Source organism: Mobula birostris, chromosome 2 (genome assembly GCF_030028105.1).
Source record: "Mobula birostris isolate sMobBir1 chromosome 2, sMobBir1.hap1, whole genome shotgun sequence".
NCBI classification, from domain to species: Eukaryota; Metazoa; Chordata; class Chondrichthyes; order Myliobatiformes; family Myliobatidae; genus Mobula; species Mobula birostris.
The window spans coordinates 79772468-79800218 of NC_092371.1; the positions used below are offsets into that span (position 1 = coordinate 79772468).

General features: G+C 43.5%; 1 protein-coding gene across 1 annotated transcript in view; it reads left to right on the plus strand.

Moving 5' to 3' along the window:
* Nucleotides 1-24792, plus strand: part of LOC140187919 (deoxynucleoside triphosphate triphosphohydrolase SAMHD1-like) — a 42435-nt gene extending 17643 nt beyond the window's left edge. Inside the window, exons 8-16 of the mRNA XM_072243797.1 lie at nucleotides 2430-2530; nucleotides 5895-6003; nucleotides 7537-7628; nucleotides 8020-8135; nucleotides 11329-11468; nucleotides 15723-15815; nucleotides 19131-19235; nucleotides 19915-20052; nucleotides 21187-24792. Coding sequence (XP_072099898.1) covers nucleotides 2430-2530; nucleotides 5895-6003; nucleotides 7537-7628; nucleotides 8020-8135; nucleotides 11329-11468; nucleotides 15723-15815; nucleotides 19131-19235; nucleotides 19915-20052; nucleotides 21187-21342 — 1050 coding nt within the window. The 3' untranslated portion in view covers nucleotides 21343-24792. The remainder of the gene's footprint in view (nucleotides 1-2429; nucleotides 2531-5894; nucleotides 6004-7536; nucleotides 7629-8019; nucleotides 8136-11328; nucleotides 11469-15722; nucleotides 15816-19130; nucleotides 19236-19914; nucleotides 20053-21186) is intronic.
* The last annotated feature ends 2959 nt before the right edge of the window (nucleotides 24793-27751 follow it).

A 27751-nucleotide genomic window follows, 5' to 3' on the forward strand; every position in this document is an offset into this window, starting at 1 on the left:
GCCAAGGCAGTACAATAAGATGAGCAAGCTCTTGTCCATGTAGCAAGCTCCATCCCCCTCTCCACACATCTGATGAACCCAAAGGAACAGCAGAGATTGGTACAGTTTGGCACCAGTCGAGTTGCCAGTCAGTGTCGAATTCAGCATAAGACTACCTTACAGAATCCAGTTGTAGAGTTTTTTCCCTTGGGATTTACACCCAAATCCTTCCCTTTCAGTGGGTATAGCTGCAAGGCAGTGGAGCTTTGAGATCAATTTTCCTTCTAGATGAACTGCCAACCACAGCTGATGAGCCCCATTTGCCCGAAGTGACTGGTTTTAAGGCGCCAGTAACCTGCCTTTGTCTCTTCTCCTGTCAGTGGAAGATGTTCTGCTGGACTTACTAGCTTGGCCACATGTGAAGGCCAGTAGCTGGACCTGGTTGAGAGAGGCTATTTGAGAGGCACCCCATTGGGAACATTTAATAGGTAGTGGGAGCTTATCCCCACTACCTTCAGCTATAACAACTTTAAGGTACCAGGATCAATATTTGTGTTTATTAATGATCCACATCATTTACTCCATGTCCATACCTTGTTTGCTCTTCCAAAATGCATCACCTTGCATCTGTCACAATTAAATTCAATTTCTTATGCTCCGTCCAAGATTCCAACTGATCTATGTCATTCTGTACCCTGGGACAAGCTTCCTCATGGTCTTCAAGATCAATTTTCCCGTTATGTGCAGACTTGTATCTTCTCCATTCGCAGCCAAATAGTTGGTGTACAAACACCAAAGCTTCTGGCACCAATCCCTGTGACCATTGGTTCCAATGTGAAAAGCAACTTCCACTATTACTCTCTGCCTCCTAACTTTAACAGGGCAATTTCAGATCCATGCACTTCAACCTTTTCAAACAGCCAACCACGTTGGACCTAGTCAAAGTCCGTACAGACAGCATCCACCGCGTTTCCCTCATTGATATGCTTATCTATATCCTCAAAACAAATCAGATGCATTACTGAACACGAGATTCTGCAGATGCTGGAAATCCAGAGCAACACAGGAAATTCTGGAGGAACTCAGCAAGTCGGGCAGCATCTGTGGAGAGGAATAAACAGATGGTATTAGGACATCTGTCACATTTATGAGACAGGATTTCTATGAATAATGCTATGCTGATGATCCCAAAACAATCCCTGCATTTCCACATAAAGATAATTGGTGTGCATTAGAATTTTTTCAATAGTTTTCCTTTCACTGAAGTAAGGTCTACTGGCTTTTAGTTCCCTGGCTAATCCCTGATGTCCTTCTTGAATAAGCAACATTATTTTCTTTACTCTAGTCACCAGGTTCTTCAGCATGGTTAAGGGTGTGCAAAAATGGACTTTAAACTGGAACCCATGGACACTACCTCACTACCTTTTTTTCTCCTTTTTTGTACATTTAATGTAACTATATATTTTAAAATATATATATATTTAAAATTTATATACAACTCATTAATTTTTATATATAAATATATGTATTTAATATATATTTAATATATACATTAAAATTAATTCATATATTTAATGTAAGCTACAGTTTTATCATGTATTGCAGTGTACTGCTGCTGCATAACAATAAACCATGACATATGCCAGTGATATTAAACCTGATTCTTCCTGGTGATCTTTTTCCAGAGGTTTGGAACTCAACAATGAGGCATAAAATGTGAAGGTTATGGCCATTTTATGAAGTATTACACGAGCAAAAGACAAAGAAAGAAACGGATGTGGTCGTGTGATACTCAGAATAGAGATGACAACATTGCAGTGATAGCCGTTAACCTGTGTAATAGCCAATTTCGAGTATATGACCTACTGCAGAATAACTGAGATGCTTCTGGACAATATCAAATTAGCTGTACTGCAATTAGTAAATTCACAGGAGAATTACATGTATATAAGTGATTATACAGTATTAAAAGCTATAAGCATAGGAAAGTTGAGCTCCAAGAAAAATAATAGAGAAGTAACAATTCTATACCCCAAACCACAATCTTCTCCCTTGCTTTTCATAGTAGCCTGGGATACATCTTATCAGACCCTGGGGATTTGTCGAGCTTTGTGTCCCAAGACATCTAGTACCTCTTAAATGTCAGCATGCTCTATAACATCACAGTACCTTGTCCTGAAGTCTCCCTCTACCATGTCTTTGGTAAGTACAGATGAGTAGGTTTCATTAAGGACTTCATCTGCACCCCCACCTCCACTCACAGTTCGCCCCTTTGGTTCCTGTTGGGCGAGGTGCTACATCTCATCCTGGGCGAGTACGGTTTGGTTTTCCCAATGGTGTTGCACTCGGTCTATGTCATGTGGAGGGAATGAGGGAGAGCCCAAGTGGTGGATCCATCTTCACTCTCCTGTGTGCTGCTCAACACTAACTCTGCCATCTCGTCTCCGCAGTGGCCGTACAAAGGTCGTCTTCAGGAGAAAGGCTTTTTGTATGAAATCGTTGCCAATAAGAAAACTGGGATTGATGTCGATAAGTGGGATTACTTTGCCAGGTATGTAAGCCTCTCTGTAGTCTTCATCAACTGCTGATAAGTGTTTCATCATCTCTAACTTTTTTCAGTGGGAGCTTGCCAGGAACATGGCTTAGTTAATTTGGACAAAACTTTATTATTTTTCCTGGGAGCACTCTCTGATTAACCAGAAATGGTCAAGTCGTGTATGTTTTCCTCACACTCATGTGCCTCCTTGAACATTTCACTTGCCTGCTTTAAGTGAAAACTTTCTATTCAGTCTTCCCCCCCCCCCGTCAAACTAAAGTGATCATTTCTGTATTGATAAATCAAAAGCCATGAAGTTAACTCTTAGTTGCTATCTAAGAAAGGAAGTGCTGACATTGGAGAGGCTTCAAAGGAAATGCCTTCACAAATGCCTTTCAATCCCAGAATCTTGATGTCTCTGGGCCTGTATTCACTGGAATTCAGAAGAATGAGGAGTGACCTCATTGAAACCTGGTGAATGTTGAAAGGCCTCAATAGAGTGGCTATGGAGAGGATGTTTCCTGTGCTGGGAGAGTCTAAGACCACAGGACACAGCCTCAGAATAGAGACGTATCCTTTGCCACAGGCAGCTGTGGAGGCAAAGTCTTTACATATATTTAAGGCAGAGGTTGATAGATTCTTGACTGGTCAGGGCATGAAGGGATACGGGGAGAAGGCGGGAGGATGAGGCTGAGAGAGAAAATGGATCAGTCATGATGAAATGGCAGAGCAGACTCGATGGCCTAATTCTGTTCCTATGTCTTATGGTCTTATTTACTAGTTAATTTCATGATTCCTGACTGAGGGATTTGAGACATTAAAATCAATATAAAATGTCAACTTCTAGATTAATTCCTCCAGAAAAGGAGGCAAAAAATGAAATTAACCCATTGCGATTTGGAATTGAAATTGAGAAGCAGATTTTTTTTTCTTCACTGGGGATGTTAGAATATTGAGATGCAAGCCCTTTGACTAATGTCAGCAGTGATCTGTGCGAATGCTCACCAGATGGCGTGTCTGCTTTAGTACATAGTTTGCCCTGGCCCGAACCATGTAGATAAAGCTTAGCCTGGAACAAGTAACTGCTCTCTGCCCAAGGCTGTGTGCAGTTGCAGAGATGTGGACATGGCTCTGTCCATCATGAAAACTAGCTTTTCCTCCATGAACTCTGTCTATGTTTCCTGCTGCCTGATGTGTGATCTCACACATCATGAAGACCCTAGAGAGGCTGGTCCTGGCTCACCTCCGACCCCTGATCAGAGCAGCCCCCCCGCCCCATTCCATGCAGTTTTTCTTACCAGAAGCGCATTGAAGTTGATGATGGCTATTATCTACCTGCTGAACAGAGCCTACTCCCATTTGGATAAGCAGGGCAGCACTGTGACGATCATGTTTTTTGATTTCTCAAGTGCCTTCGATACCAAGCAGTGCTCATTGCTGGGGGTAAAGCTCCATTCAATGCAGATTGGCACTTCCACTGTATTCTGGATAATGGACTACCTGACTGGCAGACCACGGTATGTGCGGCTTCAGAGCTGTGAGTCAGACATGGCTATAAGCAGCACTGGGACTGTACTGACTCTTTCCTGTTTACCCTGTATACCTCGGACTTGAGATACATCACTGAGTCATGCCACCTGCAGAAATTCTGTGATGACTGAGCATCAGTTGGGTGTATAAAGGGAGGATGGGAGGATGAATACAGGGCCGTGGTGGAAGACTTTGTTAAATGGTCCCAGCTGTATCATCTGCAGCTCCACTTTAGTAAAGCAAAGGAGATGGCACTGCTCCCTGTTACTATTGATGGTGAAGACATGGGTATGGTATGGACCTACAAGTACCTGGGAGTGCACCTGGATGACAGACCCGACCGAAGCTGTGTACAAGAAGGGCCAGAGTCGGTTCTACTTCCTGAGGAGACTGAGGTCCTTTGGAGTGTGCAGGCCTCTTCTTCACATGTTCTAGCAGTCTGTTGTCACCAATACAATCTTCTGTACAGTGGTGTGCTGGGGCAATGGCATCAACACGGGTGATGCCAACGGGCTCAATAACCTGAGTAGAAAGGCCAGCCCTGTTATAGGAGTCAAACTGGACTCACTAGAGGCTGTGGTAGAACAAAGAACCCTATGGAAAGTCCTGGCCATTCTGGACAATGTTTCTCACCCTCTGCATGCCACCTTGGCTGAACAGAGAAGCACTTTTAGTAATACACCAAGACAACTGTGCTGCTTCAAAGAGCGCTCTATGAGGTCAATGTTACCTTCGGCCATTAGGCTCTACAATGAATCAACCTATAGCCAGGGAAGAGATGACCCCTTCCTGTTAGACTGTTTGAGGTAACTTAATTTTTATTCTTTTTACTGTGACACTGTAATTTCCTTTGGAATCAATAAAGTGTCTATTTATTTATCTATCTATCTAGAGCAGCCAGCATAATTAAAGACCCAATCCCCCCACCACCCCAGACAGTCGTCTTCTATCAGGTAGAAAATGGGAAAGCTTGACAATGCACCACCAGGTCAAAGACAGATTCTCTCCCACTGTTCAAAGTTCAAATTAAAGTCATTATCATATACATATACAGTATGTCACCATACACTATCCTGAGATTCATTTTCTTACAGGCATTTACAGGAAAATGAAGAAATAGACTTGAAAGACTACACAGTAAAGATTGACAAATGTACAATGTGCAAAAGAAAACAAGTTATTCCAATAATCAATTAAAAATAAACTAAATAAATAATAGAGAATATGAGTTGTGGAGTCCTTGAAAGTGAATGCATAGCTTGAATAAATCTGGCCAATCTCCCCTGACCTCTCTCAATAACTGGGTGTTTTTGCCTACATACCTGCCACTCAGTGGATGCTCCTTGATTTGTTTTAATCATTCTTTGTAAACCTCAGACTATTGTGTACAAAAATCCCAGATCAGTAATTTCAGAGATACTCAAACCACCCCATCTGGCACCAGCAGTCATTCTACAGTCCTGCTGAAGGGTCTTGGCCCAAAACATCAAGTGTACTCTTTTCCATAGATGCTGCCCGGCCTTCTGAGTTCCTCCAGCATTTTGTGTGTTGCTTAGATTTCCAGCATCTGCAGATTTTCTCTTGTTTGTGACTCTATGCTCCAAGTCATTTAGATCACGTTTTTTCCCCATTCTGATGTTTGGCCTGAACAACAACTGAACCTCTTGATCTTGTCTGCATGCTTTTACGCATTGAATGCTGCCAAATTAGTGGCTAATTAGATAATTGCATTAATGAGCAGATATACAGGTGTACCTAATAAATTTGCCACTGAGCTATACGTAACAATAAACCAAATACCAATGACATGGCAGAGGCAGCCATTAACATGTCTCTTCTTGCCCCAAAGGGACTGTCACCATCTTGGAATCCGAAACAACTTTGACTTTCAACGCTTCCTCAAGTTTGCTCGAGTTTACGAAGTCGAAAAAAAGAAGGTCATTTGCACTCGAGATAAGGTGATGAATGTTCTGAGATGTAGTGAAGTGTCTTGAGTTTGTTTGCCAAAGTTCATGCAGTCTGAAACTGATTGCAACAGTTCTACTGATGCCTAGTGGCTCAGAAATGGTATCTCAATGGTACTTGAACTGAAGAGGTGCACGGCCTTGAAAGAGATGTAATCAATGTGCACACAAACCACTGATGCCTTTATTCATAGTTGCCCCAGTCATATTCACTGTTACCTCTGTTCTTACTGAACTAAACTAGCTCCTTTTGGTGAGAACCTGCTGAAAGTTCCATGTAAATTTATTATCAAAGTACATATCTGTCACCGTATATAACCCTGAAATTCATTTTCTTGCAGGCAATCACAGTGTGTAAAAGAAACACATTTAAGGCTCCTCCAGAGCCATATTCCTCCAAACAACTCTGGACTCAAGATTTCCTCCAAGTAACTGGATTCCAGTCGGCCCCACTTTTGGCGTTGGGAGTTTAAATTTTGAATTCCCTTTGCACTATTGGGTGGCACAGTAGCACAGTGGTGAGCACAACACTTTGCAGTACAGGTGACCTAGGTTCAATTCCTGCCATTGCCTGTAGAGTTTGTACGCTCTCCCTGTGACTGCATGGGTTTCCTTCGAGTGCTCTGGTTTCCTCCCACATTTCAAAGGCGTACCTGCTGGTAGGTTAATTGGTCATTGTAAATTGTCCTGTGATTAGGCTAGGGTTAAATCGGGGGATTGCTGGGCAGTGCGGCTCAAAGAGCCGGAAAGGCATGTTCCACGCTGTATCTCAATAAATAAATAATAAAAATAACTTAGCACTTTAAGATCCACTTCTGACCAGTGTCAGCTGGTTTGTCACCTCTTTGTTCAGGAGCAGAGCATTTCTTTAAATTTTGAAGCCTTACATAGATTTTTTTTTGTCTTTATTTTAAACCTGTGGAATCTGTTGTTGTGACTAAAACTGAGCAACACAGAATCAGTATCTGGGAAATAAAGTCTTTATTTGCACAGCAGTCATTCAGGAGAGGGAGGGAGGGAGTGTGTGTGTGTGTGCGTGCGCGCCCAGGAGAATTCTACTCTCCCGATGCAGTGTTTTGCCCTTCCCCAACACAAAAGATAACAGAAAAAGTTAAACTACAGTTTGGCAATTGCTATAATCACCCACTTTAACAGTTTACATGTAGTCAGGTAAATGTACAGAATTACATATTTACAATGTTGGCATATTGAGATTAAAATCCATGAATGCTTTGGATTATATAATGGGGCAAAGGTACTGGCATCAAGCAACACACATAAGAGTTGCTGGTGAACGCAGCAGGCCAGGCAGCATCTCTAGGAAGAGGTACAGTCGACGTTTCGGGCCGAGACCCTTCGTCAGGACTGACATCAGTCTGGCATCCCGTAAATCATAGTCTTGTGATCGGTGAATAGTCTTCAATGCCAATGTGACAGAATTGCTCACTGCTGGGATCAGTTCCTGACATACACACAATGATAAGGGTGAAATGACCTCTCCCTCTCCTTTTCCATCTTTCCATGAAGGAAGTTGCCGACCTATACAACATGTTTCATACCCGCAACACCTTGCATCGCAGGGCCTATCAGCATAGAGTGGTCAACATCATTGAGAGCATGTGAGTATTCCTGCAGTGTGGCTGGTACGGTGCTTTCACTCATTTTACACCCTTGCGTCCACCCACTCATCTTCTCCCAGCCCTTGTGCTGGTGAAAGGCACTGGCCTGTGTGAAAGGCACTGTCACCACGTGGGTCAGCCTTTGGCTACTAACTGACAGATAATTTGGTCATGCCCTTTACTAACCAGAACGTGGTGTGTTTGTTTCAGTGTTCACTCGGATGTTGCTAATGAGTAGAGGATCTGAAGACATGTTTCCTTCACCTTCCTCTCCCATAACCCAAGTATGCTGAGGCCATTCCCACATCCATTTCTTGTGTTTGCTGTCAACATCATGAGGAGGCTGTGAGGCAACAGTACTGACACGATTCTAAACATGTTCATCCATTAGGATCACGGAAGCAATGATGTTGGCAGATCCACACATCCTGATCAGCGGCTCAGGTGGGAAGCAGTTTAAAATGTCAACAGCCATTGCTGACATGGAGGCTTACACCAAACTCACAGGTGAGTACTCCTGTCCTTAAGTCTGACCAGAATTTACTCTTTAATCCTGGATGTTCAATTCACAGGACAAGGCCATCCAGCCATTGCTATCTATTTGTGAGGGTCCACCAATAAATCCCACTGCCCTGGTCTTTCCCTGTTGGCCTTCATTCTTTCGCTGTTTATTTGAAAACCAAATTCCATTTTCAAACAAGAGAAAATCTGCAGATGCTGGAAGTCCAAGCAACACACACAAAATGCTGGAGGAACTCAGCAGGCCAGGCAGTATCTATGGAAAAGAGTACAGTCCTGCTGAAGGGTCTCGGCCCGAAGCATCGACTGTACTCTCTTCTATAGCTGCTGCCTGGACTGCTGAGTTGTCCTGTATTTTATGTGTGTTGCTCAAATTCTGCTTTGCAGGTTTTTCTGTGCAAACCTTGTCATCAATATAGCCTGTTGAATTTTGCCAAAAAATAGTGCCTCGTTATCTATTTGGGTAATCTTCAACCTGGCTCATGAACATGGAATTCTCAAACTCCCAGTAACTGCTCCCCCTCTGTCCTTTCTCCCCTTTATTCTTTTCTCTCTCATCCTGATCCAACGGGACCACATCCCTACCCTACCTGAAGATGTTGCAGTGCTTCCCTCTGGATCCTCAGTCATAGCTATGTCCTCTTGACTGTTCAATTCTGGTATTCTTGATGTAAGATTTCTTTCGCCATCTCAGCATCCACTTAAGCCGTGTTTCATCATCTCCAAGGCAAAGACACTTGGGCTGCAGGTGCTTTTTACAGGTGCCGCTACCATGGGTCCAAGCAGTTTTTAGCCAAGTCCCACATTGATTTTATTGAGATGCAGCATGTAACAGGCCCCTCCAGCCCAAAGAACCATAACGTCCAGCAACCCACCTATTTAACCCTAGCCTAATCACAGAACAATTTACAATGACCAATTAACCTACCATTCGGTACGTCTTTGGACTGTGGGAGGAAACTGGAGCACCCAGAGGAAATCCACGTACTTGGGGGCAGAACGTACAAACTTGCAGAGGACAGCAGAATTAAATTGAATTGCGACACCCCGAGCTGTAAGAATGTCACACGTACTGCGATGCTACTGTGGCATACTGAACACCTCAGCCACACACACATGCTGACCTGCTGTTGCAGAAAAAAATCTCAGGAGCAGCAGACAGAATAGATCAGGCCGACCTCGGAGTTGTTTCAGACTAGAGGACTTTATTACATGATATCTTGGACAGCCTCCTTCCACCTAAGAGCAGCGCTTAGGAACTCTGCTCATCTCGCAGACCCGCTTCATTATATAGGCACAGCGTATGGGACTAAAAGCACTTAACAATAACATTGCTTGACTGTGAACTTAACACTTGATTGTGACAAACAGTGTGACTTTGAACTTGGCACTAATTTTCAACAAGCAAGAGCATGAAGTAAATGTGCCAAAACATTCTTGTTTAGACATTAACAAGGACTTTTAGCTAAATTATAAGATATGAAGGACTTCAGCAAAATTTTAAGAGCATTCACAAGTGATTAGGTTAACCCCTACATATCCAAAGAGTCTTAAATTCTTCCACAATTCCCTCCTTGTTGATCCTTTCAGATCAACACTCCTCATGAGGTATTTCCTCCTCTTCCTCATGGTTTTGGGGGGGGGGGTTCATATCCCTCTGGAAAGGGCCTTTCTTTGCCAGAATGTACCTTCTCTCCCCACCAGTTTTGCCTACTGCGCATTTCTCTCAACATCTGAGGTATCATAGGGACATTTTCAGGTCCGAGTAAGGCTCTTTTCATTAACTGATAACAACACAATGGTAATGCTCCACATACACAGCACCCTAAAACACATATCATTACCACCATAATTATCTCATGGATAATCCAGCTTCCCCAGCCAGAAGACCGTCCCTCTATTATTTCCCACCATTTCGTTCCTGAATCAAAATTCTTAAACTATTTTCCTATCTTCCTAACCTCCTCAGTCTTTCCCCCTATGTGTTAACTAAGGTCAATTATTTATTTCTAAGGCATCGGGAATATAGATACAACATTCCTGCCCTACCACAGCGCATGTCCCTCCTTTTTCAGCTAAGAGCAGATCCAGGGCCATTCTATTCTGCAAGGCTACCATCCTAAGGGCAACCACCTCTGTTGTTGGGTCTTTCACTTGTGTCTGCACGTCAGTTAGGGTATCGGCAGTGCCATTGGCCAATTTCTCTAGAGCGACTGCCATATTAATATTTTTTTCGTGAATTTCAGGCCACACCATATGAGGGAAATGCTATCATCCAAAACTTTTTACCTTCTGTTATCCCTCACTTACTTCGCCTTAAATAAGGGTGTTGTGATATATCTTTTATAGAATGCATGGAGGGCACTATACAGGCCAGGTAACAGCAGCCCTTCCTGGGGGGACATTCCCATTTTCACCTGGCGGCCCTGGAAGCCAAGGATAAGCTCTTTCCCAACATACCCAGTAAGTCGCATTAGGAGTACGCAGAGGAGGACCCACCCTCTGTTCAGCACAAGTTATTACCCAAAAATGTCCCATTTCCCCCCGCCGTATTACAATAACAAATTCCATTTACAGTTTTCTGTGTATTTACTAACTCAAAGGAGGGCATCCTTTTTCCCTCCGTTGGGGTGCAGAGGTACCATCCATTGAAACAGGTACATCCACAATCCCCTTCGCTGCCATCGCAGTCCTTTATCATCTTCTGCCAATCTCTTGGTCTAACGCTGGAATAGGATGTGTTAAGTAGGTTCATAAATAGCACAGAAAGCATTTCGCTTCCGTTCAGGGGGACCCCTTCCCAGGGCATTCCCTGGGCGGCATGCTGAGGTATCTTTACACACGCCCAATAAGAGTCCATCTCTTCACTTTGTTGGCTGACTTAAGTGTGACACTTTTGTTCAGGTTTAAAATATCTACTTAATCTAAATCCAGTCACTGCTGGTATCATCTTGTGAAGTTGAAAGTCAAAGTTCAGTTTGACAGCAGCACAAGCGCAATCTGAAACTTACAACAGCATTAGCGGCACATTGCATCAATAAATGGCATTCTAATTAAACATGAATTGTACACAATTTTACAAGAAAGAACACTGTTACAACAAAATGAAGTATATTTTGGTGCCAAGTGATCAAACTGGTCATATTTTTTGTTTGACCCTGGATATTGTTTCTTTTTCTAGACAGTATCTTTGAACGGATCCTGAATTCCTCTGATGCTGAACTGCAAGAGGCACGGGAAATCCTGAGCAATGTTGTATGCCGCAAACTGTACAAGTGGATTGGGCAGACTCAGCCTGCAGCAGATACAACAATTAAAAAGGTAATTATTACTCAGGTTGGTAGTGCAACTGTGGAGGAATGGGTCATTTACTCAACTGGACTGGGCCAGTGTTTGTGCTCCACACTAGTCTCTGTGTAGTCTATTACCATCCCCCCAAGCCAGAAAGTAGCAAACCTTCCGCTGAAATGAGTTGAGAATGTAAAAGTCAATGGGTCCTTTGGCCTTTTGAGGCTCTCTGCTATTCAAGTTCAAGTTTGTCATTTCAACCATATAACACTTCTGAGTGTAGTGCTGAGGCTTTATAAAGCACTAGTGAGGTCTCACTTGGAATATTGTGAGCAGTTTTGGGCCCCTTGTCTTAGAAAGGATGTGCTGACACTGGAGTGGGTTCAAAGAAGGTTCACGAAAATGATTCCAGGATTGAATGGCTTGTGATATGAAGAATGTTTGATGGCTCTGGGCCTGTATTCACTTGAATTCAGAAGAATGAGAGGTGACCTCATTGAAACCTATCGAGTGGTGGGAGAAGGTGTTTCTTATGGTTGGAGAATCTTAAGATCAGAGGACACAGCCTCAGAATAGCAGGGGTGTCATTTTTAGAATGGAAATGAGGAGGAATTTCTTTAGCCAGAGAGTGGTGAATCTGTGGAATTCTTTGCGACAGGCAGCAGTGGAGGCCAAGTCTTTATGTATACTTAAGGCAGAGGTTGATAGAATCTTCATTGGTAAAGCATCTACAAATTTGCTGACGATACAACTATTGTTGCTAGAATCTCAGGTGGGCGTACAGGAGTGAGATATGCCAACTAGTGAAATGGTGCCACAGCAACAACCTGGCACTCGACGTCAGTAAGACGATAGAGCTGATTGTAGACTTCAGGAAGGGTAAGACGAAGGAGCACATACCAATCCACATAGAGGGACCAGAAGTGGAGAGAGTGAGCAGCTTGAAGTTCCTGGATGTCAAGATCTCTGAGGATCTAACCTGGTTCCAACATATTGATGTAGTCAAAAAGAAGGCAAGACAGCAGCTATACTTTATTAGGAGTTTGAAGCAATTTGGCATGTCAACAAATACAATCAAAAACTTCTATAGTTGTACTATGGAGAGCATTCTGACAGGCTGCATCACTGTCTGGTATGGAGGGGCTACTGCATAGGACTGAAAGAAGCTGCAGAAGGTTGTAAATCTAGTCAGCTCCATCTTGGGCACTAGCCTACAAAGTACCCAGAACATCTTTAGGAAGTGGTGTCTCAGAAAGGCAGCGTCCATTATTAAAGACCCCCAGCACCCAGGGCATGCCCTTTTCTCACTGTTACCATCAGGTAGGAGGTGCAGAAGCCTGAAGGCACACGTTCAGTGATTCAGGAACAGCTTCTTCCCCTCTGCCATCTGATTCCTAAATGGACATTGAAGCTTTGGACACTACCTCACTTTTTTTTATATATACAGTATTTCTGTTTTTGCACATTTTTAATAATCTGTTCAATATATGTAATTGATTTACTTGTTTATTTTATTTTTTTTCTCTCTCTGCTAGATTTTGTTTTGCGTTGAACTGCTGCTGCTAAGTTAACAAATTTCACGTCACATGCTGGTGATAATAAACCTGATTCTGAAGGGATATAGGGAGAAGGCAGGAGATTGGGACAGACAGAAAATTTGGATCTGCCATGACGGAATGACGGAGCAGACTCATTGGGCCAAATGGCCTAATTCTGCTCCTATATCTTATGATCTGCTGAGGCTTCATTTGTGGTGAGACCTAGGTGGTGGCAGGGAGTTCAGTAGTCTCATGTCCTGGGGCAAGAAGCTGTTTCCCATCCTAACAGTCCTTGTTTTAATGCAATGGGACCTCCTGCCTGAAGGTAGAGGGTCAAGGAGGTTGGTGGACAGAAGTGGGGGGAGATCCTTAACAATGGTAATGGCCCTGTGTACACAGTGCTCCGGGTGAGTATCCCTGATGAGTGGAAGAGAGATCCCGATGAGAACTATTGAGAAGATCACAATCTTCTGTTGGGCCTAATGGTCAGATGTGAGATCATTGCTGAGGTTCTATCTCTGCCCCGTGTTCCCATAACATCCCTGCACCGTTGGATTTACTCAGGGTCCAGAGACCGCTGATCTTGGTTTGGAGTTTATTTATTGAGGTTCAGCATCGAGTAGGCCCCTCGAGCCACGCCCCGGATTTAATCCTAGGACAGTTTACAATGACTAATTAACCTGTGTCTTTGGACAGTGGAAGGAAACCGGAGCACCCAGAGGAAACCCACATGGCCACGGGGAGAACAGGCAGTGGTGGGTAATGTCCCTGGGTCACCTGTACTGTTAAGTGTTGTGCTAACCACTACGCTACGCCACGCCACTGTGCCGGCCCAAAAACAGTCAGTGACTGAACCTCGATGAGAGAGAATTTCACTGATTTGAGTTGATTCTCATGTGTGCACAGGTGCAATAAGAAGAAACTTACTTGCAGCAGCAACACAGGCATGGCTTCACGTAAGCAGCATTTATGAGAAAAATGTCAACGACCTTTTCATTATGGGTGGTGTTTAAAGAATAGAGTGGCGACACTGCATGCCACATGCCAATAGGTTTTTGTGTGTGCCGTGACGTAAACGCACTCCTTACACACACGCATTCACTGACACGTAAACATTGCTTTGCCATTCTGCTGTCATTGCAGAGAGTGTGTGCGCTTTAGTGTCTTCACCAGTATGTCCTCATCATTAACCCGCTGTTTTCCCCCAGCACTGCAGATACCAAAATTTAGTTTAATTTCATGTTCCCTAATTAATTTCACAGCAGAACAAGTGCTATGCCTGCCCCTATATCACCTTGCTCACTACCATCCAGAGCCCCAATCAGTGCTTCCAGGTGAGGCAACACTTCACCTGTGAGTCTGTTGGGCCTATCTGTTACTCCTGGTGTGGCCTCCTGTATATCAGTGAGACCCGACGTAGATTGGGAGACTGATTTGCCGAGCACCTATGCTCTGTCTGCCATTTTAATTCCACTGCCCACTCCCATTCCGACACGTCCATACATGGCTTGCTCTACTGTCGTGATGAGGCCACACTCAGACTGGGGGAGCAACACCTTATATTCTGTCAGGGTAGGCTCCAACCAGATGGCATGAACATCGATTTATTTAACTTCTGGTAATGGCCCCCTCTTCCCCCACCCCCCCAATACCTCATCCCCTTTTTCATCTCTCACCTTATCTGCATGCCTGCCCATCCCTCTCTCTAGTGTTCCTTCCCCTTTTTCTTTCTTTCATGGCCTTCTGTCCTGCCCTATTAGATTCCCCCTTCTCCAGCCCTGTATCTCTTTCACCAATCAACTTACAAAACCCTTTAAGAACCCTCCCCTCCCCCCTGCTGCTGGTTTCCACCATTACCTTGCGTTTCTCTCTCCCCCCCCCCCACCTTCTGCCTCAACTCCTCAGCATTTTTTCTCTAGTCCTGCTGAAGGGTCTCAGCCCGAAACATCGACTGTACTCTTTTCCATTGCTACCTGGCCTGCTGAGTTCCTCCAGCATTATGTGTGTGTTAGTTTAATTTTGTTTTTTTATTTCTATTTAACTGTAAATGTGTGATTGCATTGAGCATCTTGCTGTTTCTTGCTGTCGTCTCCCAGCAGTTCCATGGCATCATGTGTCCTAAACCAAGCTGATGTGCTCAGGTTTGGCTATGTGGTGCCTTTCCCATCGTACACAGTGGAATATTCTATTTCTGTAGTAATGGAGATGTGTAAATATGTATGTTGTTTGTATGCTGTATTTAAGGTAGATACAACTTATTTTGTAACATGACTGTTATGACATTGTGCGGTGCATCATATTCTAATTCGCATGTAGTCTTAAGTTAACTTCGTTGGTAATTGAAGGTGGTATGTCCTGGTACCGATAAAAGGAGCCGATTGCCCTCAATGTGTGTGTGAGAGAGAGAGATAGGGGCTGCCAGGAATTCACACAATAAGTACGGAGCTATTTTGTAGATATCTTTTTATAAATATTTCCATTTTCACTAATCTTTGCAGGTTTGATTTTTGGCACGCCTAATAAACACGCTTGCACTGAAGTGCAAAGCAAACTCCCGCCATTTTTTTTCTTTGGTAAAATTAAAGATCGTAACCCACGTTTGCCACCTGCTCTAGGTGGACTTTGGTAACATTACAATCACTGCAGGGGTTTATTGTCAGACACTCTGGTGGGTGCCTTATTGCACATTGGATTTTATTTGTACATAATCAAATTTAATCCAACCCAGTTGCGATGTCCTCTCTTTCAGGACGAGTTTGACAAGCTGGCTGATCAACTGGTTGCAGCTACTCCATCAACACCCGTGGAAGTTACACTCCGGGCAGAAGATATCATTGTAAATGTGAGTACTGGCTGGTTAATGATGGAGAGGAGAGCTCTTCATACAACTGGCAGGTTGTGTCTCTTGGTAACAAGCCCTTTGGCCAGTCATCGGGTAACCCTTTACCTAACCCTACCCTAACACATTTTATTCTCCATGTTCCCATTAACTCTGTACAGATTCCACCACTCATCTACACACCAAGGGTACATTAGTTTGAGATTTGGGAAGAAATTTGAGACCCCAAGTCATCTTATTTTGCATCTATTTACAACAGTGTAATTTGTGTTTCATAGAAACATAGAAAACGTACAGCTCAATACAGGCCCTTCGGCCCACAAAGCTGTGCCGAACATGTCCCTGCCTTCAAACTACCAAGGCTTTACCCATAACCCTCTATTTTTCTAAGCTCCATCTAGCCATCCAGGAGTCTCTTAAAAGGCTCCCTCATTTCTGCCTCCACCACTGCTGCCGGCAGCCTATTCCACACACTCACCACTCTCTGCGTAAAATACTTACCCCTAAAATCTCCTCTGTATCTACTTCCAAGCACCTTAAAACTGTGCCCTCTCAGGCTGGCCATTTCAGCCCTGGGGGAAAGCCTCTGACTATCCACACAATCAATGCTTCTCTTTATCTTGTACACCTCTATCAAGTCACCTCTCATCCTCCGTCGCTCCAAAGAGAAAAGGCCGAGTTCACTCAACCTATTCTCATAAGGCATGCTCCCCAATCCAGGCAACATCCTTGTAAATCTCCTCTGCACCCTTTCTATGGTTTCCACGTCCTTCCTGTAGTGAGGCGACGAGAATTGAGCACAGTACTCCAAGCAGAGTCTGACCAGGGTCCTATATAGCTGCAACATTACCTCTCAGCTCTTAAACTCAATCCCACAATTGATGAAGGCCAATGCACTGTATGCCTTCTTAACCACAGAGTCAACCTGCATTGCAGCTTTGAGTGTCCTATGGAGTCGGACCCCAAGATCCCTCTGATCCTCCATACTGCCAAGAGTCTTACCGTTAATACTATATTCTGCCATCATATTTGACCTACCAAAATAAACCACCTCACACTTATCTGGGTTGAACTCCATCTGCCACTTCTCAGCCCAGTTTTGCATCGTATCAATGTCCCGATGTAACCTCTGACAGCCCTCCACACTATCTACAACACCCCCAACCTTTGTGTCATCAGTAAATTTACTAACTCATCCCTCCACTTCCTCATTCAGGTCATTTATAAAAATCACAAAGAGTAGGGGTCCCAGAACAGATTCATGAGGCACACCACTGGTCACCGGCCTCCGTGCAGAATATGACCCATCTACAACCACTCTTGCCTTCTGTGGGCAAGCCAGTTCTGGATCCACAAAGCAATATCCCCTTGGATCCCATGCCTCCTTACTTTCTCAATAAGCCTTGCATGGGGTACCTTATCAAATACCTTGCTAAAATCCATATACACTACATCTACTGCTCTTCCTTCATCAATGTGTTTAGTCACATCCTCAAACAATTCAATCAGGCTCGTAAGGCACGACCTGCCTTTGACAAAGCCATGCTGACTATTCCTAATCATATAATGCCTCTCCAAATGTTGATAAATCCTGCCTCTCAGGATTTTCTGCATCAACTTGCCAACCACTGAAGTGAGACTCACTGGCCTATAATTTCCTGGGCTACTCCCTTTCTTGAATAATGGAACAACATCCGCAACCCTCCAATCCTTCGGAACCTCTCCCGTCCCCATTGATATGCAAAGATAATTTCCAGAGGCTCGGCAATCTCCTCCCTCGCTTCCCACAGTAGCCTGGGGTACATCCTGTCCGGCCCCGGTGACGTATCCAACTTGATGCTTTTCAAAAGCTCCAGCACATCCTCTTTCTTAATATCTACATTCTCAAGCTTTTCAGTCCACTGCAAGTTATCTCTACAATTGTCAAGATCCTTTTCCGTAGTAAATACTGAAGCAAAGTACCATTAACTACCTCCGTTATTTCCTCCGGTTCCATACACACTTTTCCATTGTCACACTTGATTAGTCCTGTTCTCTCATGTCTTATCCTCTTGCTCTTCACATACTTGTAGAACGCCTTGGGGTTTTCCTTAATCCTGTCCGCCAAATCCTTCTCATGGCCCCTTCTGGCTCTCCTAATTTCATTCTTAAGCTCCTTCCTGCTCACCTTATAATCTTCTAGATTCATATCAATACCTAGTTTTTTGAACCTTTCATAAGCTCTTCTTCTTGACTAGATTTACAGCAGCCTTTGTGTACCATGGATCTTGTACCCTACCATCCTTTCCATGTCTCATTGGAACGTACCTACTCAGAACCCCACGCAAATATCCCCTGAACATTTGCCACATTTCTTCTGTACATTTCCCTGAGAACATCTGTTTCCAATTTGTGCTTCCAAGTTCCTGCCCGATAGCCTCATATTTCCCCTTACTCCTATTAAACGTTTTCCTAACTTATCTGTTCCTATCCCTCTCCAATGCTATGGTAAAGGAGATAGAATTGTCATCACTATCTCTAAAATGCTCTCCCACTGAGAGACCTGACACCTGACCAGGTTCATTTCCCAATACCAGATCAAGTACAGCCTCTCCTCTTGTAGGCTTATCTACATATTGTGTCAAGAAACCTTCCTGAACACACCTAACAAGGACCCCATCTAAACCCCTCACTCTAGGGAGATGCCAATCAATATTTGGAAAATTAAAATCTCCCACCACAACAATCCTGTTATTATTACTCCTTTCCAGAATCTGTCTCCCTGTCTGCTGCTCGATGTCCCTGTTACTATTGGGTGGTCTATAAAAAAAAAACACCCAGTAGAGTTATTGACCTCTTCCTATTCCTAACTTCCACCCACAGAGACTCTGTAGACTCCCTCCTTTTCTGCAGCCGTGACACTATCTCTGATCAACAGTGCAACGCCCCCACCCCTTTTGCTTCCCTCCCTATCCTTTCTGAAACATCTAAAGCCTGGCACTTGAAGTAGCCATTCCTGCCCCTGCACCATCCAAGTCTCTGTAATGGCCACCACATCATAGCTCCAAGTGCTGACCTAAGCTCTAAGCTCATCCGCTTTATTCATGATGCTCCTCGCATTAAAATAGACACATCTCAAACCATCGGACTGAGAACGCCCCTTCTCTATCATCTGCCTATCCTCCCTTCCACACTGTCTCCAAACTTTCTCTACTTGTGAGCCAACCTCCTTTTCCTCTGTCACTTCAGTTCGGTTCCCACCCCCCAAGCAATTCTAGTTTAAACTCTCACCAATAGCCAATATTTCATAATAAATATATTTAAAATTCCTCACTTTAGGTTGTTCAAATGGACTATGGAATGAAAGGAAAAAACCCTGTTAATAAGGTCCGATTTTACTGCAAGAATAACCCGAACGAGACAGTTAAAATCAACAAAAAGCAGGTAACTTCCCCAGTGTGTAGCTTACTTCCTTCTAACCTTGCAACGACCAGTGCTGGGGCTGTGATTAACTGTTGCTATGGGGTAGTTATGGTCACTCATCGTGGGCTTTTCAGTTTGCTTCTCAGCCATCTTAGTCTGGAGGTGTTGGCCATCTCGCCTGGATCCAGCTCTGAACTTGATGTGACTTGGATCTCAACCTTACTCCATTGTCCTAGGAATCTCATTGTGGTCTGGTTGTCATAACAGGATAGTTTAGACAGGCTTGACTGGAGTTTAGAAGTGTGAGAGAATCGTTCGAAACATCTAAGAGGGTCTTGCCAGGATTGAAGTGGAAAGGATGTTTCCTTTTTGGAGAATGTAGAACTAGGCATTCAGATTATAAAACTAAATGGTTGCCCATTTAAGAGGTCATGACCTTTTCTCAGTGAGCATGCATCCTTGGAACTCTATTCTTTGAAGCAGAGTGCTGGAACATTTTTAAGGCAGAAGCATGATAAACTGGTGGGTGGTCACTCTGGGTAGACAATATTGTGGATTGGAAATTACAACAGGTTAGTTATGATCATACTGGAAGGTGTAACAGACTTGAGGGGCTGTGTGGCCGTCAAACCTCATACATCTGTATTTCTCCTCATGGTTGTGGGTATTGACCTTCTCGCTCTCTCATATGCCCACTCAGGTATCTCATTTGCTGCCGGAGAGGTTTGCAGAGCAGCTGATCCAAGTGCACTGTAAGAGGCCCGACAAGGCGATTGTGGAGGCTGCACGGAAACACTTTATCCAATGGTGTATAAACAGGAACTTCGCCAAGCCCAGGGTAGGAAAAGAGGGAGATACCGCTGTGTTACTGTAGTAGTATTTGGAAGTTCATTATCATGGGTGTACTTATCCAGGATACAAATACCTTGAAAATTATCTTCTTGCTGCAGCAGTATATTACATTACAAGTAAATTACATGTGCTCTGAGGCCACTTTATTATGTACAGCAGATATGTAATAAAATGGGCACGGAGTATATTTCTGTATATTAGTTGTCTTCTGCTGCTGTAGCCATCCACTTCAAGGTTTGATGTGTTGAGCACTGAGATGCTGTTGCGCATCTCTGTTTTAACACGTGGCTTCCTGCCTGCTTGAACCAGTCTGGCCATTCTCCTCCAACCTTATTAACAATGCATCTTTGCCCACAGATCTGCTGCTCATTGGATGTTATTTTCTTTATTGTACCGTTCTCTGTAAACTCTAGAGTCTGTTGTGTGTGAAAATCTCACGAGATCGGCAGTTTCTGAGATACTCAGACCACCCCATCTGGCACCAACAATTATTCCATAGTCAAAGTCACATAGGTCACGTTTCTTCCCATACTAATGTTTGGTCTGAGCAAAACTGAACCTTTTGACCATGTCTGCATGTTTTTTAGCATTGAGTTGCTGCCACATGATTTGCATTAATGATCAGGTGTACCAAATAAAGTGACCACTGAGTGTAAATTAACATCAATTATACATAGACAACGGTATAAATTTTGGAAACTCTTTGGGATGGGGGAAGTTTCACTCTGCCCCCTCCCCCAGCTGCCTACCACCTCCCTCATGGTTCCGCCTCCTTCTACTACCCATTGTGTTTTCCCCTATTCTTTCTTCACCTTTCCTGCCTATCACCTCCCTGCTTCCCCTCCCCCACCCCTTTATCTTTCCCCTTACTGGTTTTTCACCTGGGACCTACCAGCCTTCTCCTTCCCACCCTCCCCCCACCTTCTTTATAGGGCCTCTGCCCCTTCCCTCTTCAGTCCTGACGAAGGATTCCGGCCTGAAACATTGACTGATCATTTCCACGGATGCTGCCTGAACTGCTGAGTTCCCCCAGCGTGTTGTGAGTGTTGCTTAAATAAGCTAATGATTTTCTTTTCTCTCGAAATGGTGGATAATCACTTATGTTTGTATCTACCTGCAGGATGGTGATATTATTGCCCCTGAGCTGACACCATTGAAGGCTGATTGGAACAAGAATGACAGTGACAGTGACAGCGATGACTCTCAGTCAAGGAACGATGTCCATTTGCCTCAACAGTCGAACATCAATAAAGCCAAGACGCAGCTCTTTAAGTAGGAAGATAGGGAACTTCCAGTGAACCCTGAAATCATTTCAGCTCCAGTCCTCATCGTCTCATTGGTTCTTTACCAACTGACAATTTTCAGAGCCCAGGCTTGAATGGGAAAAAGAAATCCAAATCTAAATGGCTTCAGAGCAAGTCAGTTGAAAAGAATTGATCCTTTTTTCAATGCAATATGTTACTGCGTCACTACTTCCTAACCTCAAACCGTAAACCGTGTAGTTTGTACGTAAGAGAGCTTCGATGTGAATGTTGCAGAATGTGGAGTATGTTCGTATCAGTGGATGAAGCTTTTATCCAATTTGGATTGTAATGCCTTAGGATAACTCCAGCTGAATGAGAACGGGACTTGCTGCGGCATAGATGGGGTGTTAGCCATTGACTGCTTTTACAATCAGAATCAGCTTTATCGTCACTGACTTAGGCCATGAAAGTGTTGTTTTGTGGCAGCAGTGCAGTGCAATACAGAAAATACACTATAAATTACAATAAGCATTACAGTATATATAAAGATATGTAGTGCAGAAAGAGAGCGAAAATAGTGAGGTACTGTTCACCATTTCAGAGGGGGAGAAGCTGTTCCTAAAACATTGAGAGTGTGTCACAACGGATCATGTGATTCCTGCTTTCAGGAATAATGCCTTTTCAAGCTTGGAAGGAAGAAAAGCCACTCTTTTCGTTACTGAAGGCGTTTGCACCTTGTGTATTGTATCTCCCACTTCCAGCCCACACAGGTTTTAAGACTATCAATGTAAACTTAAAATACTATTTGATTCAAATGTTGAAGATCAGATGTGCAGCGGCACGGCAGCATCACAGTTAGCGCAATGCTTTGCAGTGCTGACGGCCCGGGTTCAATTCCCACTGCTCTGTAAGGAGTTTGTACGTTCTCCCCGTGACCGCATGAGTTTCCTCTGGGTGTTTCCCTCTCACAGTCCAAAGATGTACCGGTTGGCAGGTTAACTGGTCATTGTAAATTGCCGCATGATTAGGGTAGGATTAAATCAGGATTACTGCGTGGTGTGGCGTGGCTTGAAGGGCCTATTCTGCACTTGATAAATTTTAAAAAATAATATTTACATTGCACTGTAGACACACAGAGAGGCTGACTGCGATTGGATTTTCCCCAGTACTATTGACTTGCTGCTGCAGAATATTTGAATGTTGCTGTGGGAATTCAGTGGTGACAGTGTGGCCTGTAATGTATGTCCCCGTCCTAGCAATCGATGCCTCTGCCCTGTGATGGCTCTTGCTTCAGTCCTATTTTGTGAGCTGTTTACCCTTTTGAATATGGCACTATGTCAGGGCTGTTGCTAATTAAACTTTGTCCAAATAATCATTTTTAGGGAATTGAGGGGGCATTTTGCTTTTCCACTTTTTAATAATGATTGGTGGAATCTCCTGCTTTTTAACGTACTCAGGGTGTTTTTAACTTGAGAAAAGGCAGCTGGATTTGCACTATAGAAATCAGTGCACTAAACACATTTTATGCAAATTCCTTGCCCATATGTGTGGGGTTAAAAGTTACGATTTTAAAATCGTAGCTTTTATAAACTTTAAGCCTGTTAAAATTCAAGCCAAGCTTAGTTTCTCTTCCCACTTTGTTGGCCGCGTACTGTTCAGTCATTGCAGGGTGAGAATGGACCAGTGTTTCCAGGTTTCATTGTAGAACAGTATGGATTTCTGACCAATAATGGAGAGTTTTTATGCAATGTTTTATATGAGGGATATAAGCATCATGATGTGGTATCATTTGTAGACTCAAATAGGAACACTGTAGATGAGTATTCAGATCATCCCAAGTACTGTCAAACCCCACCCAACCTGCTTCATTCCCAGCTTTGAAATAGCTCATCCTTGCAGAAATGGAAACTAGTCAACATTGGAAGGCAGATTTTCAAAGACTGCACAGTTATTACTCAATCTGGGTGGTTAGTGTCCAAGGGGGTAAGTGAGAAGATTACAGGTAAGGTCCATTCTTTGTACTGAATAGTGTTTTTGTGCAGTGTAAACTGGTGGATGCAGACACTGGTTACTTATTGCAAGTAACTTTAGCCATCTGTGCCCACTGTCTTCCCACCAGCTTATTTTAGAGTAAATATAGCATTGTATGAATGTGATGATGAGAAATATACAAGTAGTACATTTGACTAAAGGATTTAGTAAATCCACAGTCAAGAGAAGACAGACATTTTGAGCTTTTGTGTAAATTCATGGAGTTGGGGAAATGGAAGGACAGAACTAATTCTGTGATTGACTTGTCCCCACTGATAATTCCTGATGGGTGTTAACGATGGACAACTGTTCCCCAGATTAGCATGGAAGTTCATTTAGATGCTTTGGCAAAGCATGGGGGAGAAAGGAGAATGTGCAGATTGGCCAACACAAGAATGGTGTGGGTGGTCTGAATGATAACAGGTCAGGTTTGTAGACAATGCAAGTACACTGTGGTGTACAATCGATCACTGAGGAGCTGGTAATGTCTCTGTTTATGCTGTCCACGGCCCTGTTGACATTGAGTGGGGAGCTGAGGTTCTTTTCTCTGTCTCTCCCACTCCAAATGGTCTCAGGCGAATTTAACTCTACTTTATAAATGTGAGTTGTTTACTGGAGCTCAGGTGTTACCCAGGTGAAGCTGGCCTGTGCCCGAGGGTGGGGGGGAGAGAGAGTTGTATAATGGATCCTGCCATTCTATTTGCACAATTTATTGCAGGAAGTGGGAGGGTATTATCTCTGGTGGGGCACAGGCTGTAACACTGTGCAATAAATTGCCTTATTGGGATATTTCAGGGTAGTCTGAATGTACAAGTTTTCTGTGATTGGACAACTGAATGTCATTAAACTCCTTTTCCTTATATTTTTTCTTCAATTAAAGATTCATTTCCTTGCAGGCATTCACAGTAAAGATAAAGAAACACATAGAAATCAATGAAAATCTGCATACAACAAAGCCTGACAAGCAACCAGTGCGAAAAAGGCAACAAGTACTACAACTCCAAAAAAACAAAACAAAACAATAATAGTAAATATCGAGAGCACGAGTAAGAGTCTTTGAAAAGGGAATCCATAGGTTTTGGAATCAGTTCAGTGTTAGGGTGAGTGAAGTTATCCAACACTGAACTGAATCCACAACCTATGGACTCACCTTCAGGGAGTCTTTGCTGGATAATGAACCTCATGAGAATGACATATAAGTACTTTGATAATAAACTTACTTTGACTTTGAATTTACTTTGGATAGTGGGAAATGTTTTTGTGACTTTTGACTTTGGATCACACAGCTCCAGTGGGTTTGTTTAAGATGTCTCTCCTGAAGTAAAGTTATATAATCATTTACCATTTATTTGTGTGTTCTTTGTCAACAGTGCAATATTTAATGTTTTTCCTATTTTTTGAATTTTATGGAATACAGTTAATCAATATCAATAAAGTTGGGTTTAATCTGATCAATATCTTATTGTGTGTAACTTTGTTGGTACAGTTCTCGTGTTGTAGCAATGACGACAGAGTCATTTAACACAATCAGTCAGATGAAGTAAATTGCTACTAAAGACGGTGAAGAGGACTGTTTCACAGAGGTTCCTGGATCTCTGGAACATTTTACCTGGAAACCTGTGGAATTGGCCATTCAATAGATCCAAGGCTCAGATAGATTTTGGCCTCAGTGTGGAAAGTGAAGGGGCTGAGACCAAAATCAGATCAATCATGAGGTTTGAGGGTCCAAATGCCCTTCTCCTGTTCTAATTACTACTGATCACAGGAGTACAATCCAACAAGGAACTGTCATCATTCAAGGAAACACTCATGTTTTGAACGGCTTGTCAAGCCTCATATCACAGCCAGCCTCCCCCATCGTTGGATCCTCTACAGTTTGCTTATGGTCCAACTTGCTCTATGGAGGATGCAATATCCACCACACTGCACATAGTTCTCTCTCACTTGGACAACAAATACACTTATGGCAGAATCCTGTACATTGATTTCAGTTCAGCGTTCAATACCATCATCCCGCAGAGACTAGTGGAGAAACTGTCGCTGCTTGACCTTAACACTGCCATGTGTCGCTGGATTCTGGATTTCTTGACAGAGAGACCAGTCAGTCCGTGTTGGCAGGAACATCTCTGACTCCATCACACTGAGCACTGGATCCCCACAAGGCTGTGTGCTTAGTCCATTGCTGTTTACACTGCTAACACATGACTGCGCAGCCAGATTCAAGGAGAATCTGATCACTAAATTTGCAGATGATACCACAGTGGTGGGGCTCATCAGCAAAAATGATGAAGCAATGTAGAGGGAGGAGGTCAAACACCTAGAGAGCTGGTGCAGGGTAGCAACTTGATGCTTAATGTCACCGAAACCAAGGAGATGATCGTCGATTTCAGACGGTCTCAGCTGAGCACACACCCGTCGGCATCAGCGGCTCCACAGTGGAGAGAGTGGAAAACATCAAGTTCCTTGGGGTGCAGATCTCAGAGAATCTCACCTGGTCCGGGAACACCACTGGGATTGTGAAACAGGCCCAGCAGAGATTGCACTTTCTGAGGAAGCTTAAACAAGCATCACTCCCCACTAACATCTTAACTACATTCTACAGAGGCGTGGTTGAGAGTGTGCTGACCTGTTGCATCACAACCTGGTACTCCAGCTGCAGTGCTGTCGACAAAAACGCCTTGCAGAGGGTGGTTAGGGGAGCAGAGAAGGTTATTGGGGTCTCCCTACCTTCTGTCCAAGACCTCTTTCAGAGTCGATGCCTCCAGAAGACACGGTACATCATTAAAGACCCCTCACACCCTCTCCATGAATTGTTTGTTCTTCTACCATCAGGCAAACGTTACAGGAGCATCAAAACTAAAACCACAAGGTTACTAAACAGCTTCCTCCCACAGGTAGTCAGAGTGCTAAATAGCTGCTCCACCTGACTTTGCTTTTGGACACTTTTAACTTGCACTGGACACTTGTAACTTGATTTTAACTGACATGTGGCTGTTGTGTTTTACTATTTATTGTTATGTTTATTATTTAGTGTTGCGTTTGTTATGTTATGATTGCACGGCTCCTGGGAAATGCTGTCTCATTCTGCCCTGCAGAGCTGATGTACGGTTACAATGACAATAAAGTTTTTTGAATCTTGAATTTTGAATCTTGAAGTTTATTCTCTGCCATACATCATGAATTTGTGACAGCAGTACAGTGTAATTTGGTTCTCATGACTACGTGCTGTGCTCCCAGTCATGTGACAGGCCTATCCGTGAATGAGAAAGTATTGGGATGCCTCATGCTCTTACCAGTTGTTCCTCTCCTCTGGGTTAAACAGATGACATCCAGACCATGAGTGAAAACATGTTGCTGTATTGTGTGGCACTGATACACACTCAAAAGGTTTTCATTAACAAGTATTGAAGGCCAGAAGATTGTGCTGGCTTCAGAGAGTTACACCTACCAGCCTGGAGATGGGATACTGGTGAGATCGAACTGACGAAACCATTGCCTTGAGCCTTGGTGGGAAGGCCCATTTTAAGTACAGCTAACGAGGTACATTGCTCTGAAGGTGCAAGTGAAGCCGATGAGGATCCACACATCACACATTAAGAAAACAGTGTCACAAAGCAGAGAACCAACGGCCAGAAAACCCTTTTTGACAAGGACTGACTAAAATTTTTTGACCATTACTGCTTGTGCTAAGTTTAATGTATTCTGTGTGTCTGTTTTCTCCTAAGCACAGAACTGTATCATGGCACTACACTCTCTTCCATTTTTATTTCACAGATCACTGTGACATTAGCAGTCTTCACTTTTCTTTATCTTACTTTTGACCACATGTTAGAAGTGGTGGTTGGGGTTGTGCTTTAGAGGGCCAACATACATTGAGAAGGTGGGTTGCCACTGAATATTCCCCCGAAATGTACTGAGTTTGATTCTGTTTTCAACTTTGACAATGAGATCAGAGCAGTGAAGGGAGTATGAGTCTACACTGTGTACAGAAATGCCTCTTACCAATGCAATTGCCTTGAAAGATTGTATCAACCTTCTCAATACGCACTTAATAAATCCCCAGCCCTGAAGCTGAGGATCAGACAACCACGTGGGCTGAGACTGGACTTAGATAACAATGTGTAATGTTTGTATCACTGATGACTCTCCAAATCTCATTAATTGTACTTGTGCCCTTCCTTCTAGAATGGGATCTTTGGCATGAACCAACAGTGTGAAGTGGTGTTATCGACCGTATATGTGCCACTCTCTTTACATCTAACCACATGGGGCCACCATCGAATTGAATGTGGACCCCAGAAACGGGAAGTCAAGGGAACACACCAGTCCTCACTGAGTGCCAGCAGTGGAAAGGCTGTACAGCTTCAAGTTCCTGGGTTTCAAAGGTGTAAACATCTCTGATGATATAAA